The sequence below is a fragment of the Myxine glutinosa genome, chromosome 2, assembly GCF_964187855.1.
Source record: "Myxine glutinosa chromosome 2, kmMyxGlut1.1, whole genome shotgun sequence".
NCBI classification, from domain to species: Eukaryota; Metazoa; Chordata; class Myxini; order Myxiniformes; family Myxinidae; genus Myxine; species Myxine glutinosa.
The window spans coordinates 220,742,671-220,759,780 of NC_136262.1; the positions used below are offsets into that span (position 1 = coordinate 220,742,671).

A 17,110-nucleotide genomic window follows, 5' to 3' on the forward strand; every position below is an offset into this window, starting at 1 on the left:
GGTCCACAATAAAATCAGTGGTTGTGCATTTCATATGTAGTTTGACTATAGCTTCAATTAACTTTCAATGGCTCATATTTAAATTATTATTTTTAAAATTATACTATCAGTGTTTAATAATGTAGTTATTTAAATCATATAACCATACATCAGAGAATGTGCTAAATCCGATTTATTTATTTACTTTTTCCCCACGAGTTGCTCAGGCTCATGGAAAAACTTGTACACATATCACGAATTGGACGAGAACATTAAGAGATGCAATAAACCTTCACATTAATTTCAAGGACATTCCTAAAAAGTGGACAAATAAACACAACATATGGGATTTGGTGGCATTTCCCTCTGAGCGCTTCACTCGTGTGTGCAACGAAGTCGTGTGCAACAAGGGTCAGAAGATGGTCATGTGCTATGGTCATAAGATGAAGCTGTAAAGAAAGCAATAAAGCTCGTGGTAGAAGTAAGAAAGCCAAGAAGATATCACAAAAAGACATGAATTGAAACTGTCAAGAAAGATATGGAATGTTGCGGTTTGTATGAAACTGACACAGTCGATATAGATCCGCATGGAAGGATGCCAGTATTGGACCAACCCCTTGGGGCAAATGGTCATAAAACGGTTGTTGTTGTTGCTGTTACTGAGCTCTTTACTCATGATGCTGGAATCGCAGTCTCCAGAATCATGAGCAAGGTGCTCAGATAGCAACTCCAAACAGGATCAAGTATGAACGTGACAGTAAGGTACTTTCCAGACCAAAGGCTAGACTATCTTGACATGTAGAATATTCTTTTTTTTTTAGCATCTCCTATTTTATTTCGAGGATATCTGCTACTTGAAAGGCAGAGCATCTTGACTGGGAAATTGTTGCCAAATGAATTCCTTAGTTCTTCGCTCCTTCCTGGCATCGGTCATCCAGCTAACACGGATCCTGACACGGGCAGTCATATGTGGGCAGATGTGGCTGCCAAGGCTGTGTTACCTTGTCATGGCGGAGTTTAGGACCTTTTGGCTGTTGTGAAAGATGTTTCAGAGAGGTGTGGACAAAAGGGACGCAGACAGAACTCCATTCCAGGAAAACTGATAGTAGTGCAGCATGTAGCAATGGAGGTGAAGAAGAGCAGAAATAAATGCATAAATGCAGAAAAATTAACTCTGTGCCTCTCCAGTAGCGTTTTCTCATCAACTTGTTCAACATTTTCAGAATTTGATTGTGAAGATTACTTGACACCGCACCATATTCATTCAAGCAGTAGTTACAAACCTGCTAACTCAAATATAAGGCACGCTTATGTTGACCAGATGACATAACAGGGATTTGGCCCCTAAACCAGAGGTCTGAAATGGCAGACAACCCAGTGGTGTACAGCAGCTGTCTGCACATGGCTTGCATTACACTAAGCTTAGTTCGTGAATAATGGTGCAAGAGTTATAACATTGTTCATCACATCATAAGTTTTCTACTCCATTTGTCCTTTTCCTCGATCTTCTTGTGTCCTGTCGTGCAATATCAACAAATGCACCTTTCCAGATAATGTTATATTTGAGCTCTGTCATACCTGAGGTCATGTCTGCAAGGTATTTGAAACAAAAGAAAAATGCCATTGCTGCATTCCATGCAGATTTCCTCTGTTTAGTTCATAATCCGCTCATAATTCCACTGATGAGGCATCTGGCAGGCTCAGGCGGTTCCCAGTGCAAAGTAAAGCTGCGTGTACGGCAACCAAATAGCACAGCTTGGTAGAGTGCCAGGTGCATTGCCCCCTTGAGTACCGTAGAGTTTTTGGCCAAGTACCGCCCTGCCACCGGTCACCGCGCAATCCGATAGTTCTGTTGCTCTCATTCCGTAGAATGAAACTGCCTCTTGTCCTGCTTTTTGTTTCCTTTACATTGTGAACTGACAAGTGGCCTTTTCAGGGGCTGCGGTGCGTTTCATGCCGCCGTGCTGCTCGGGTGCCTTCGGCAAGTCCTGTACCACTGTGTTACAGGGTTGTGGCCTGCCGAGATGAGATGGCGGTGAGCCAACTTCCAGGAGACACCCAAATCTTCATTTTGACCGTTGGATGGAGGAGATGAGCATCGCATGATGTGACAAATGGGATGCACATCCTTCCTGCACCATGGACAGCCCGGAATACTTAGACCTCGATGCCTTGGACTTCAGTGAAGAGGGCACTTTGGTGAGTTTAAAAAGATGGCTTTAAATGAACAATGATTTTAGAAACAGGGAAGAAAATATATTATCTTGTGTAAAATATTTTAGACAATTGTTTCTTGGACTCATTAACAGATTTTGAGGATGGAGCAGCGTAGGAAATATTTATGATGACTAAATGCCATTCTGCAGTTATATATCAAACCTGGTGTGCGGTTGGGGGTGGTTACCACAATATCAAAGTGCCAGCCATCTTTGATGGATAGACAGTGAGATTTTGACATTAATGAAACAGAAAAGCATTTGTGGGTTTGGAAAGATGGGCTTTTCAAGGCCAAGACTATTCGTTGCCAATTTTTTTTGTGGTCCGCCCTCTTTTACCAGTTTTGTCATTATCTTACATTTTAATATTCAGGTTGGGCCAATTGTTTTTGATTCTTGTCCTTGGCTTAATTCCAGAACAAGTAGGTTCTTGTGGCCAACAAGAGTGATTCGAAATGTTTCACCGGGTTCATGATAGGAACCGGATTATCATGCGCATCCTTCCTTCAAAGAGTGTTGTTAAATTGGTAAATGTTGTTGATTTTGCCAAATAGATACTCTTTTGTCCTTTGCTGAAGAGGGCACAAAGGGCTTGATCATAAAAAAAAAGTCAAAATCCTGCTCAAGATCAATGTTGAGAGACAAAACCTGTGCCTTTTCTGTATTAATAATAGCACTCAGAATGAGCAGGTTCAACCATTGTATTTGTCACAACACATCAGTCTTGAGCAGAGTCTATTTTGTTACTTTCAGTCTTTTAACAATGATTTTCATGAGCAATTTTTCATGAATGTGCCATGTGACGATGTGGCTGCCAATGTTGAGTTTTTTGGGCACGCATTCAGGACTCGCTTGGATCCCAGGTTCAAATCCCACATGTTGCGTTGATTTGTCGAACGTCTCCTAATATCCTTGTTCTGCATCTGATAAATGTATACAAGCTTTTCCAGCTGAGATTCATGAAAGGACATCTTTTATGAGCGATGATGAAGAAAATAAATGTAAATAGAATGTGAAGTAAATAAAACCAGATGATGTTGATCTGCAAGAATTCCAGGTCTTACATGGAATGCTTCAGTGGTGCTTTACATTAAACAGTAGCCTTTTTGTAGATATTAAACTCTTGTAAGACTGCACAAGGTGCAATCTCGATTCGATTTTTTTTCCCTCTCCCTACATTGAAAGATCATTCTCACAAGCAGTTCTGCTTTGTTGGCGAAAAGGCTGCATGGGAAAAGGTTTACCTTGTGCTGAATTGGCAATTTGCTTGTTTTTTTTGAAATTGCTGCAAGCTGCAATCTTATGAAAGGGGATTTATGCTCTATTAGCCTTTACCATGATTTTTGAAGGGATGAAATATTGGCAAAGCCAATACTCCCAGTTCTAAACTGTAATTGGATTCATTGTGTGCTCATGATTATCAAGCTCGCGAACTAATGTTCTCATCATTTTTTTTTGTACAAGTAAAATGCAGGCAAATCGGGAAACTCCAGAATCTATATAATAATAGCGTAAGGACTCGACTTTGTTATCCCTTTTAAGCCACACCCAGTGACCCGATACCCACGCACTAATGGATTTACGATCTACGAACCGCGCTCTTTGTTTATCACGTACAGCCATACTCGAAAAATCTGAATTCGCCGACGTTGGGGCCCAAAAGCATCCGATTAACTGCCGATACGACGCCATCTTACGACGCCATCGTATTGGCGTCTGCTGGGTGAAGGCGAAGCAAGCCGTCCGCTGATTGGACAGGCGAAGGCGACAGCAAGCCATCCACTGAGTGGGTAATCCCAGAGTGGTGCTATGCCGATTCCTATTACGAATCCATTAATTTTTCAAAAGTATATCGTAGCGTTGTCATTTAAGTAGATTGCAATAAATACATTGTTCATATACGCACTCTTCATTCTCATCTTTCTTCCTAACTCTTACTCGGACAAGCAAATCCCCTATGCCATCCATAATGGTACACTCTATCCATACACCACATCCTCCCTTCCGTGGATGTTCCACGGGGTTCGGCTAGTATTTAAATATTACCACAAACTAGGAGCTGATACTCCAGGTCACCACCTTTTGGCTGGTATGAGGAATAGATCTGTGTAATACAAAAGCTAAATCTTGAATGTTTTTTTGAAATAGGGCATACAAGAGCCAAGTTACCGAGATGGTTGCCATGGCAACATAATTCAGCCAATCAGGGCCGTGATCTAATCAGGTTGAGATAATGTCATGAGGAATAGTTATCTGCAATATGAGAGCTAAATGTTCAACGGCTTTTGAAATATCGCATGCACAAAAGTACATTAACAGATGATCGGTATGTCAGTTGGACAGTGCTCATTGAAATGTCCCCCGTCTGCAACCGTGTCAGAGGGACATGGGACAAAAAGGAGGTGGACTACGTTCATGAAACTTGCTATATAATCTATAGAATCTATTTTTATGATAAATTGTTATTTTTGTATATTGCATTTAACACTACACCAAACCCCACCCCAACATTGATTGGCTTTCTCCAGTAGTTTGTTTGGCCTTTGTTTACAGTGATACCGGTAAATGGTCCTCCAGATAGTTAATGATTTCCTCAAAAGGTGGACAGTGTCCTGTTGAATGGCTCACTAAATGCTTTCACTTGTTAACGCCATTTTCAATATCAAAGGTACCAAAAAGTTTGACACCAAATGTTTTCCATTGAAGGAACGGAGGAAAATGGAGCTTTATAGGTACAAGAGTAGGTTGGATGAAGTAATTGTTTTGGGGTGAAAAGGTTTGGGGAAATAATCCTTGTGAAAAATAGAGGAGATTTAGATGAAAAATAAGAGGAATGGTTGCGTTGTTCCTGATGGTGTAGTAAGCAGAGTGAGGCATTTCAAAAACATTTATTTTAGCTGTTTTTTTAATTGTTATTAATAACTTTTGAAGGAAGAAACATTTTATTCAGTGAAGATTCAGTTTGGGGATATTGAAAAGGACGAGGGATTAAGAATGGAGTAACTGCACAGCAGATTCAGTTTGGTTTTCTTTTTTAAAAAATTGGGGGTGGGGAGGGGGGTGAATAAGAGGTTTATGTTGTTTCTACTGGTATTTTTTTTAGAGCAAGTAGGGGAAAACAATTAAGGTGAGGGGTCAGAAATAACAATACTTTGAAGAAAAGGGTCAAAAAGAAGCATGTGCAATCAAAAAACAAAGGCAGAAGAAGAAAGTTGACTAGCTCAGCCCTAGATGAGTAGGCCGGACTTTACGAGGGACACATATTCTACAATTCAACACAACTAAGTAAGGTTTGGCATGGAAAATTGGATGAAAACACGACCAGCAACACTGAAATGAAAATAAAACAATAAAACACAATGTATCTTTTCTGGGAAACTTTGCTTTGCTGAGCTGGAGGGAGGAAGTCACGAACCAGCAACGCACATGAAGCAACCCGGAACCGGAAGCACAAGGAATCCGTTGAATAATACTGACTTCCTCCAATCTCATACCCAACTTGTGGCTCTCAACAGAATCCTTTCTTTTCGTCTCCCTGTCAAGGCTGGAGTGCCTCAAGGCAGTGTTCAAGGTCCCATATTATTCATAATCCTCATCAATTATCTCACTGACTCTCTGGAAAATCTGCAGCCTCTTCCCTCTACTCAGACCTTGACAGGATCACAATCTGGTCAAACGCTAAGAACTGAACTCTATCTCTGAAAGAATCGTACTGAAAACTCTCCCATCTACTTTCTCATAGGTTCATTCACTCAAACTCTTAGGTCTCCTCTCAGCCATGATCTCTCTTGGGCAAGTCACATTTCAAAATTGGCCTCCAAAGCCAGATGCTGACTGGGAATCCTCCGTTGACAAAAGCCATTCCTTTGTACATCTGAGCTCCTATCCACTTGCAAGGCTTTCATCCGCAGCTTGATGGAGTACTGCACTGCTCTCCCTTCTAGGTGGGCGTTCTTGCCTCACACCTTGCTCAGCTTGACACCATGGAAACTAGGGTCTTCAAGATCATTTGAAATTTCTCGTGATGAAATCGAGTCTAGGGGCCTATAAATTCGTCATTGCTGACAGGTTGGTGGTCCCTTTGTGTTCTTCCACCTCGTTTCTGGTCTTGCACACTCTGTCCATGCTTTGTCCTCTCCCAGATATCTGCAGGATGCATGCGGTCCACTAGCAACCCCTTCCTTGAGAAACTGCCTCAATCCAGAATTACTGTTCACCTCCACTCATTTATACCTTTTTTTCCCCCACCTGTGGAACCACTTTCCACATTCTCTTCAATATCATTCTTCCCTCCAGGTCTTCAAACCAGCTGTTCACCACCATCTCAAGTCATCTTCCATTCAAAGCCATGATATTTTCTACAGACATGAAACCACTCCCAACCCTCCCAAAATTTGCTTATGTTTCCATCTTGTCCACCCCTTGCAGTAGCCCCTACCCCTACCATCGTTGCCTGTATCCCTTGTTTGTCTGTCTCCATTGACTAACTTTCTCCATCCACCTTGCTGTTGGCGTTTTCCCTTTCTCCTGTTGTTCCCTTTGTTTTGTTGTTTTGATCTGTTCTGTTTTCTAGCTCTTTGACAAGCTTTGACCATGTATTAAAAAAAAAAAAAAAAAAAAAAAAAAAAATATATATATATATATATGTGTGTGTGTGTGTGTTTTTTCTTTTCTTTAAATCGAGACCATTATGCCATTAAGCCTGCACAATAGTTGCCAATATATGATTGTTTGCCCATGCTATGATCCTTTAAAATGCTATATCAAGTAAGGAAGCAGCAAGTGCCATTTAAAAAATCTTTGGTCTGACTGGGCCAGGGTTTGTTCCGCCAACTTCCCAGACTCAGAGAGGATGCTCTAACCGTTATGCCACCGAGTCTGGTAATGTACCTTCATGCAAATTCTTCGCAGACATTTGCTAGTAGCGTATTAAAATGAAAAATGTGCAACCAACAGCCAAAAGCTCTGGGTTATGGTTAGACATTAATCAGGGTGGAGAAAGGATCAGACTGCTTGCTCTGCCTCTGGATATTTGGCTGCATTTGATTTCTACATAATCTCCAATGAATTTCCATTTGATGGTGAAATTGCTTGATCGTGCTGCAGGATTGTCCACCGTTTTTATTCCCGGATGCCATGTGATCTGTATTGCTGTTACCCAGATTGTGAGCAATTGCAAACATGGAAATATTTTGTCCATCTCATTTTAAGCTAGTAAGTTGATCTTTTTGTTGTACTTAAGCCTATTTCCAAAAATGGATAATTTACATCTATCTAGGTGAGAGGTGGGTTAAGGCATTTACAGATTTGGAAGAATCATACCTTGGAAGAAGAATTGGAAGAGTTCAACCATTTGCATTGATACAAACATGCATTTTGGAATGTGCACAGGGTACTGGCCGAAAGGACATCTCCTGTGAAAGATTTCCTTAAGTCTTCAACAAAAATTTAAATTATTTCTAAATTGGACAGATGTCTCTTTAAAAATATGAAATGCTCCACGATGCAACTTCCTTTGCTGGTAAAATGCTCCAGACATCAAATAGTCAGATTTATAAATATAGTCAGATTTGAGTCATTTGTGTATCTATACTTTCGCATCAGGCAGACAATCTACGCCGCGAGAACTAAATAACTATCCTGTCATCTTATCCAATGATGGGTTGAGGGAGAACAATAGTGGACTGTTAATTGCTTGAACAGCATTTATTGGTTTCTTACATATTTTGGAATCCTCAAATAGAATTAGAACATTCCAAAGGATTTGTCTCGTATCAAAGGCAGACTCGACACTGCACAATTTGCAACTCATACGGCTTCGCTTATCGAAACAGTTGTCGGGAAAACTGTGAAGTGCAAGCCACTCTAAGCAGATGCATTTTTAAAGCACATTTCTTTGGTGGTTTAGGTATTCTATTAGTCAATTGATTAATAATTTAATTATTTTACAATTATCATTTATTTATTAATCACTTGTTTATTTTCTTTCGCATCTGGGCAATATCACAGGCACCTTTTGAGCTAGGAAACTGATATTCGGACACGACAGTGACCAAGTAATTTGGCTATAAAGGATATTTTTGATTTATTAATCAAGCAATTAATCGATTAATTATTTATTGATTAATCAATTAGTTATTTAATTAATTTTCAAAAAGTTACAGCTTCAGATGAAACACTGGTGGTTTAGGTATGCTATTAGCCAATTGATGAAGGAATTAATTATTTTACGATTATTTATTTATTTTAATTACGCAATTAATCAATTATTGTGCACCTCTTCCTCCCTATTCTGGCCCCACCTGCTGAGCGGTGGCATCGCTGGGTACCGAAGGCACCCCAGCAATATCACTTGCTGGAGGATATGTTGTTTGTTTATTTGGCATGGAGGTGGTGTACTTTGAATGTAGCTCTACTTGTTTTTGCTTCTTTTGTTTTCATCAGAATCCATATGAAACGTAGCAAGATGGCGCAGGGCAGGGTTACTCTATTTTTATTTTGTTGTTTCTTTTGTTTTTTGTTGTTATTTTGTTTTATTTCTATTTTGTTTTATTTTGTTGTTGAAGAGGAAGAAGAGGAAGATAGACATTGGAATTTTCGTGCCCGATCATAAATATACAAGTTCATGAATGCATGTGTAGCTGCTATAAGTTGCACACCAACTTGGTCTTCTTCCAATCGTTTAATGAACATTTTGGTTTGAAGGGAAACACAACATCAAAAAAAGGGGCATCAACATGCTCTAAATACAATAGGACCAATAATCAGATAAGTAATGATTAATAACAATTAACCTCTTTGGTCAGCAATACATTTTGATACACGAACGTGTGTATCAACAATAATAGCCATGTAATACTTTAACCAATAACATCAAGCATACCGAACTGTAATACAGCATCACCTGGGATTGTTACCAGGGATCTCCCCGAGACATTAACACGTGTACCAGCATCAATAGCTCCAACTACTGTAGCCAATAATCCAACCTTCGTCATTGTGGATAAAACATGCGTCTCCGTGATGCATCCATACATTACTATCGGTTGCTTTGCCAATTCCTGCGCAACCCGATTAAGGTAATTACACAACCATGACGAGCCCGCACGGATCACCAACTCAACAACCGAAAATGGCGCCTTCTTTGCCGATGAGGAACACAAAGGAGCGGCTTTTTAAGAGTGAACATACGGTTCACGTCATTAGTTCCGGTAAAAAGAATATCAACCGGAACAGCAATAACACCTGTAGCCCACGAATCTCTGAGATAATTTAATAACTCTGAATCAATCGCCACAAAGTGACGCATTTAACGCTCACACGAGTCCGAGGGTCATTCGAGTCCAAACTCCGAATAACACCCGAACCCAAAGACAACGGTCTTCATGGGTGAAGAGGCGAATCCACACAACACCGGTGACCACACTCCCCGTTAATGGCCGGGCCTGAGAACGCGCTAAAACCCTGCTCTCTCCATGGCAGTCAGGGCGGAAGCGTGCTTTCAATTTCCGGTGGCCAACAACTAAACTTAATTTTACATTTTTTCACCCTCATGGGCACAAATCACCATAAACCACACAACAATCTATCACTGGACATTAAACTAGTGGCAAAGAAAATTTAATAGCCGGCGAAGCCGGTGTTGTCAATGAACGCGTACGTATTATGTTGAAAACCTGATTATGCCTTGGCTCGAGAATTCCAAAGCGCAGTGGAGGCCGCCATCTTGCGGATGCGGAAGTATGCATAACAAATTTAAAACGTTCATTAGGAGTTTCTTTCACCCGTCATTGTTTGATTCACAATCCTATGCACCTCCAATGTATTATTAAAATACTTTAAGACCAACATCGGCCCGCACGGGCCTGGTTATCTTCAACGAAACGCGTCACCAAACACCGGACCCAATGAGAGTCGAGCATTTGCAAAACAATTTCTAAAATGAAATCACTCAATGGAGGCCGCCATCGACCGGATGCGGAAGTTTGCATAAAACAATTGCGAAAGAGTTCAATAGGAGTTTGTTTCACCCGTCTTTCTTTGATTCACAATCTAATGAACCTCTAATTTGTAATTAAAATACGTTAAGACCAACCTCGTTATCTTCAACGAAAATCGTCATCAAACACCAGAACCAATGAGATTCGAGCATTTGAAAAAATATTTTTTTAAAGCTTATTACGCGTTTCGGACGGTGAAAACGGCATCAAATATTCTAACATTGACGAAGAATTATTTTTTAGAAATCTCGCGGCCGTATGGGATAGTTTTTCACGGCCAGAAATACGGTATAAGCGGTTTACATATTTAGTTTAGAAATACGGATAGTTTTTCACGGCCGGAAATATCCGAAGTTGAGACGGAATTCACCGAATTAATCACTGCAAGCTAACTTCTTCTGGTGGAGGAAGCCGCAGTGCCCGGAGAGAACCAGCCCTGACAGCGACTGAAGTTAGAAGACTACACACATACTGTGAAAACGTATGTTAAGCCCAGTTAAAATTTCTTAAAATAGGCCTTAAGCTAGCACATCGTAGAGTTACTTCCTTAAGCTTCTTGTGACATTTATTGTATGCAGGTATTGGGGAGGACTGTCTGCTCTTCTCTTTTACCAAGTCTTACCAGGTACGGTACCTACACCGACCTACTATCAACTACCTAACCTACTGATGCCATCGTGATGGGTAAAATAGTGGCAAGAGGCTTTGGCTTCGCCGGCTCATTGCGGCTTTGCAGTCGGTACTAGTAAAATTAATATACCAGCCAATGAGAACAACTCCGTATGGGCACACCTTATGCCTACACATGTACATGTATAAAAAAATAGTTGTGTGTCGCAATTATGTGATGGTGGTCAGCTCAAATCAGAATGGCTACACAACGCCGCTTCCGGGCCCGCCAACCTGGAAGTGACGTGTACATCCGTATCCGCTTGATATATGTTGTCAACGGTTTAGGTCCAGATTTTGCAAACATCACACATCAGGACCTCTCTGTTTGACGTGACATGTGTTTCACACATCACAGTACTCATCCAGCTTGATGAAAGTGGCCACATTACATCTTTTACGTCAATTTGTTTATGCATTGAAAGTTTTTATTGTCACGTTGACCTTTGTAATGTGAAAATATTTTTTCACAACAAATCTGAGCTAAACGGCCATGCGCTGTCCAAGGTCCACCCCTGTCAATCAATTTAGTATGATACTGATAGATGTAAGGTTTTATATGTCATTAAAGGGGAGCTCAGACACCTATACATACATGTTCACACTAAACCATCCTCCAATTTTATTGAAATTACATATGAAATGTATTCTTTCATTTTTGATTTTGAAAAATATGAACTTTAACAATTGAAACTCGTTTGTCTCACCCATTTTTGTTTTCGTGACGCCTGTTCTGACATAGTGGCGTGAAGACAATCCGCCATTACTGCTTTGTTCAGTGAACATGATACAAACTGATCGGCAAAGTATCTTCAAATTTCCATGCACTTCTCGGTATCATTCCTCATCACCGTGTCTACGGTGGTTGCAGAAAACACCGACAAAGATGGGTTTATGATGCACTATTGACCGCTCGGGACCCACCCAAAAGGACGAAGACTTTGGGGGAAATTATTCATCTGAGACGGGTCTGCAGCATGCGGACTAAATGATCATGCGTCACCCTTAGAGGAACTCTGCTGTGAGAATACAGATGTAATCAGGTTCACTATGCTAACAAATATAATTTCGTTCAAAATTTTGGTAGATTAGAAAACCTGTACATTTTTGGAATCATCAGAGCATGGAGAATCCGAAAATCAATGTTGGCATTTGCACAGACACCTGCATGGCCGCCATTTTGGATTTTCAAAATGGCCGCAATAAAATACATATTTTGCGCTATCTCGGCTTCTAGTCAACCTAGAAACTTAATTAAATATGCTAATCCTATGTTTTCTGGGTCAAGGAATCCAATAAAGGCCTCAAAATAGTGCTCAGGATTATAGAAAAGCAACAAACAAATGTAATTGAAAACCATTGTCTTTATATTTGTGATATAACTGTATTACATAATACATGATATTGCAAGTCCTTTGAAGTTATAGGTTGTTATAGGAAGTTATAGGTAGTATCAGATTGAACTATAAGTCCTATACACAGGATCTACTAGGTCTACACCGTTCAGGAATATGCTTTTACAGATCTTCATCGCTGTCCTGAGTGTCATTTTCGCAAAGGTGTCTACGCAAATGCCAACATTAATTTTTAGATTCCTCATGCTCTGCATATTCCAAAAATGTATAGTTTTGCTAATCTCCAAAAATTTGAACGAAAAAACATCGTGAACCTGACTAATGGTCGGATCTCGTGGATTCCAAGTCGGTTTGAAAACAAATGCAGTATCAAACGATTTTTGGGAAAATACAATCGGTCCGTTCGCAAACGTAACCACTTCACAATGACAGTAGACACAGGGCCATAGGGTGGATATCTATTTTTTTTTTTGATTTCATGACCTGAACCTAGGGATTTGGCAAGAAGGGTGTGGGATGAAGCCTTATGACCTCCAAAACATCTTGTTTTTTTTCACAAGCGATATCGTGGTACGTTACCGAGAACCGCTGCCCCAAAACACCAGTATACACCAATTGTATGTTACATTTGAAATACCCATTTACACAGTAAAAAAACAACACAAACTATATGATGTCATGTTCACATTGGTCTTGGCAGCAATATTTATTAATTCAGACCCCCAAAAGTAGTAAAAATGTTGTTTTAACGACTTGGTAAAATAACATGCTGTTGATGCATTTATCAGAAAGTCATGTTTTTGGACCTTAAAACCTGCATAATTTTAAATTTTTGTACAATATTTGTGATTGGTGTTGCTACTACGATCCATGGTGGTTTACCAATGCTATTTTGAAACTGTTAATAGGTCCAATAAGTGTGTAAGGGGTGATATTTTAACCCATCAAAGACAATTACGCGGCGTACAAGCGAACCAGTGCGCATTGACGTCATGATAAACTCGAGATGGGCTAGAGAAGCTCCACCGTCTCAATGTATGAACTCCAGAAGCAAAATGTTGGTTTGGTGTCACTTGCTTCTAAGAATTTGTCAAAGGAGGTTTTGAAGTCTTTGAACTTGTCACTGTTGAGAATGACATGGTAGTTTGGATGTGGGAAAGCTTCAGCTAAGTTTGACAAAAGTTCCTTCACTCTACCCGCTTCATGTTCTGGAATAGATTCAAAATATGCATCCAGGAGCATCTGCTGCATCGCGTCTGACATCAGCTTATGGGCTCGAACTGCCCTGTTGTAATGCTTGCCGCTGAACACTCCATTCACAGACCCCACTGCAACAATCTCTGACTCAACCAGGATGTCTTGGAGACCACCATCTCGAAATCTCTTTCCAATACAGCCAAGAAAGGACATTGCAGTGTGGAATGCCCCAAGTCGAATTACCAGTCTCTTCATGAACTGTGCATTCTTCCATCTAATGAGCTGTGCCTTGCAATAGATGGCTTGGTCAACGACAATGACGACTGTTTCCAACTGTAACTTGTCGGCGATCTGAACACTTCTCTGCAGTATTGTTAGTACCGTATTCATTTCAGTCGGAGTGGCATCAATGACAGGGAGATACCCTATCACGCTCTTTGGTGGAACTTCAACACAAGACAGTAGTTGGTTGAATCCTGTCCAAGATGGCAGAGTCCCGTCAATGTTGTACTTGGTGATGTGGTATGCTAGGTCTATCGTCTTAGGGTGCTGGAGTAATGGGAAGTACGTTGCTCGATCCAATGGAACGCTGGTTGCGAATGGAGCGGGTCCTTCGTTTTTCCCTCCATAATATGTGGCAAGGTTCACTGCAGGTGGCTGCATCGATCTCTCCCGCGTCCTCTTAACTGTAGTGACTGGTGCTGGTTGTACTACTTCATGGGATTGACTTGGTCGCTGTATTATAATCCCATTGGTATTGTGCGTTGTTCCACGCCCAGACAATGTCTCCTCCCCGAAGTCATTATTGTCCCATACGAGTGTGACATGCTTGCCCGCCTGAATGATTGATGGAAGAGCATCCTCTCCACGATGTAGTTCTTGGTTAGCCAGTGCAGTGTCATGATTTAAGACGACAGAGTTTGAGACGCAGTAACCAAACCCGTTCAGTAGGCTGATTAATTGGGCTGAACCTGAGAGATGACGTACTGTCATTGCAAGTGACAAATGTTTGGGCATCTGTTTCCTTCCCTTTGATTGGAGGTATATGATGTCCTGTGCAATTGTGAGAATTCTTCTATGTATTGTAGATTCTATCTTTACAAACTCATCAGAATCAGGTTCGTCTGACACTCCCACCATCCATGCAATAAAGTTATAGAGACAGGCAGGTACAATTGCTTCTGCGGCATTTGTTGTCAGGTGCTCAGAGGTTGGGGGCCATGGCATATTTGGCTTGATCTCATCTATTGCATTTCTCAATTGTAGCGCAGTGAAGTAGTGTTCTCTAAGGTTATTCTCAGTATACCCAGGTTGCTTTGGTGGGGTTGGTTCAGAGTCGGATGTTTGTTCTGTCTCTGTTGTGTCATCACCTGAACCATGCATGGTTTCTTGCAACACTTTCTTTTCTTCAACCAGCACTTCAGTGGAGATGTCATTAACATACACAAGGTGTCCTTGGCAGCGCATATACGGGGTTAGAAAGCATAGTTGTGGAAATGTTTTCATCAGTCTTGTCTTGAGAAAGCCACTTTTGTAGTTTGATTCTATTCCGTGTGTTGCTTTGATTTGTTTCATGAACATGTCATTAAGTCGTTTCAGTCTGTAGATTTCCTTGTTGTCTATTATAAGATCCTTGACTGTTGCACAAAATAATGTGTATGCTTCTGAGTAGTTGGAGTCTCCTTGTTGCTCTGCATTAGGTGTTGTTGCTAGCTTGCCTAAATACCGGGTATACTCCTTGTAGCAGCGACCATGGTATTTTACCTCTATCGCAACACAATCGTGGTCTTGAATTTGAAGCAGCAGGTTTGTATTGTTGTTGTCTTTAGCAGCTTGCTGCAGTCTTGGTGCCTCAATTGTTGAGCACCTTGTTAGAGGCTCTTTTCTTCGGCCCCTTTTGCCTGTATTGATTGTTCTCTCTTTCTGACAAAGGATGCATATATTAGGCAACACATATTGGGATCTGGCTGAACATTTGGGCTTGCCTAAGCTGGAGCGTAGAGCACGTTTCTTGACTGGTTGTGGGCCTTTATGCACCTTGTCAATGTTGACGTTGATGTCATTGCATGTTGAAGCTGCAATAAATACACATAAAAGAAAACAATTAAAATTATGTGAGTTTAAAATGTCTAGACCTCAAGTCATGGTTAGCCCGACTAGATTCCCAACCCCCCCCCCCCCCCCCCCCCCCTTCCTCAGACTTCCTTTAAAAATTTTATTTGTTTCACCTCGGCCCTACCTCCTTGCATAAATATTGGACAGTTCCTTCAATTCAAAATCGTTCAAGACTACACACAAAATCATTTTACATATACCTCACAAAAAAAAAAATCAAACTAAGTTTTGAAGCATTGTCATGATTTATTATTCAAGTTATTCAACCTACCAGTATAGGCTGCATTTTCTTCTCTCTTTTTCATGCTGCTTTGCACCCTGCTCACTCGTTGTTTATCGGTAAATCGTGAACAACACACTTGATGAAACGCTGCATCATGCGGTATAGCTATAGCAGGTATTGTTACCATACTGTTGCCACGTTCGCCGAATTCGTCAGCGTGGTTCTTCACGAAATTTCTCGCAATTTCAGCTTGATCACCTTCTAAATTCTGCCACGTAAGAACAAATTGCAAATATCGCGGCCATGTTATATCACTAAAATGTATTAAACTTGATCTTTTGGCCGGAGAAATGCACATATAACAGCGTTTCTCGCTCCCACCCTCGTCACCGTCGCTGCTACTGGAGGCCGCCATTTTGTTTACTCGCAGCCGGAAGCCCAGACATCGTTCGTAGCGCGAATAAGCGCGATCCTCATTGGTCAATACATCGAAATGCGTTCGAGGCTAAACGGAGATTTTGGAAATAAAATTATACATTTCAACATTATATTACAGACTAACGTATCAGAATCTGACTTGTGAAAAGTCATGAACATTATTTCTTAATTTTTTCTATATTATCATGCCAATTTGATGCCCACCCAATTTTCAGGGCACGAAATGAAATGAAAAATTGGAACACCTGGCAGTCCACAGGGCATGCTGAGCCATGACGAGGGTTAGTGATTTCTCATAAAGCCTTCATTCTGCTCGATGTTCTTGCTTGTAGTGTTGCTACACTGCGTCCTGCAACTATAACGGCATTCTGTAGAGTGTATAGGCCTACCTCTGCCACGCTGAACAGTTTACGTTTTGTGTCCTATTGACAGGTCGGATCTCCGGACATGAACCAACATCGAATTGGCTTCTTCTTGTCGTCCAACCAACTCATCCACCAAGTTTAGTCGTAGTTGGTCCACAACGTTTTGAAATGAGTCTAGTAGGAAGACTAGGTCCCTCTGCACCCCCCGGAGATATACTTCTAATCAGTGTTTCTAGATTGGAAAAAATGTGTAGAAAATGACTAGCTATGGCCCCAAGCTGAAAAAATGTCCCACATACCATTTTTATGCAAATTACTGCTGCAAATTTTATGCAAAATTATGCAAATTTTATGCAAATTTTTGATGAGGAGTAGAGTTGAGGGGTCTTTGAGGGCTTCATCGAGGTGCTCTCGGTTGCAAGACTGGGTCATTCTGAGAAGCACAGCAGGGTCAGAGATCATGATGTTCTCCTCCTCAGTGAATCTCTCCATCAACAGCCTCTCCATTGCCTCACACACTGTTTTGAGGCAAAAGAGGGACTTTGCGTAGGCC

The 17,110-nt window shown here is 40.9% G+C and overlaps 1 protein-coding gene and 1 long non-coding RNA gene across 15 annotated transcripts in view; one reads left to right on the top strand and one right to left on the bottom strand.

Annotated features, from left to right (window-relative positions):
* LOC137420807 (synphilin-1) overlaps positions 1 to 17,110 on the top strand; it is a 406,546-nt gene that overhangs the window by 251,066 nt on the left and 138,370 nt on the right. For all 13 annotated transcript variants that reach the window (XM_068106201.2, XM_078772278.1, XM_068106197.2 and 10 more), the window contains one exon: positions 1,987 to 2,178. In XM_068106201.2, the coding sequence (XP_067962302.2) occupies positions 2,119 to 2,178 (60 nt within the window). In that variant the 5' untranslated portion in view covers positions 1,987 to 2,118. The remainder of the gene's footprint in view (positions 1 to 1,986; positions 2,179 to 17,110) is intronic.
* The window catches only part of LOC137420809 (uncharacterized), an 83,895-nt gene that overhangs the window by 65,076 nt on the left and 1,709 nt on the right, over positions 1 to 17,110 (bottom strand). For both annotated transcript variants that reach the window (XR_010983198.2, XR_010983199.2), the window contains exon 2: positions 11,572 to 11,720. This is a non-coding gene — a long non-coding RNA (uncharacterized LOC137420809). The remainder of the gene's footprint in view (positions 1 to 11,571; positions 11,721 to 17,110) is intronic.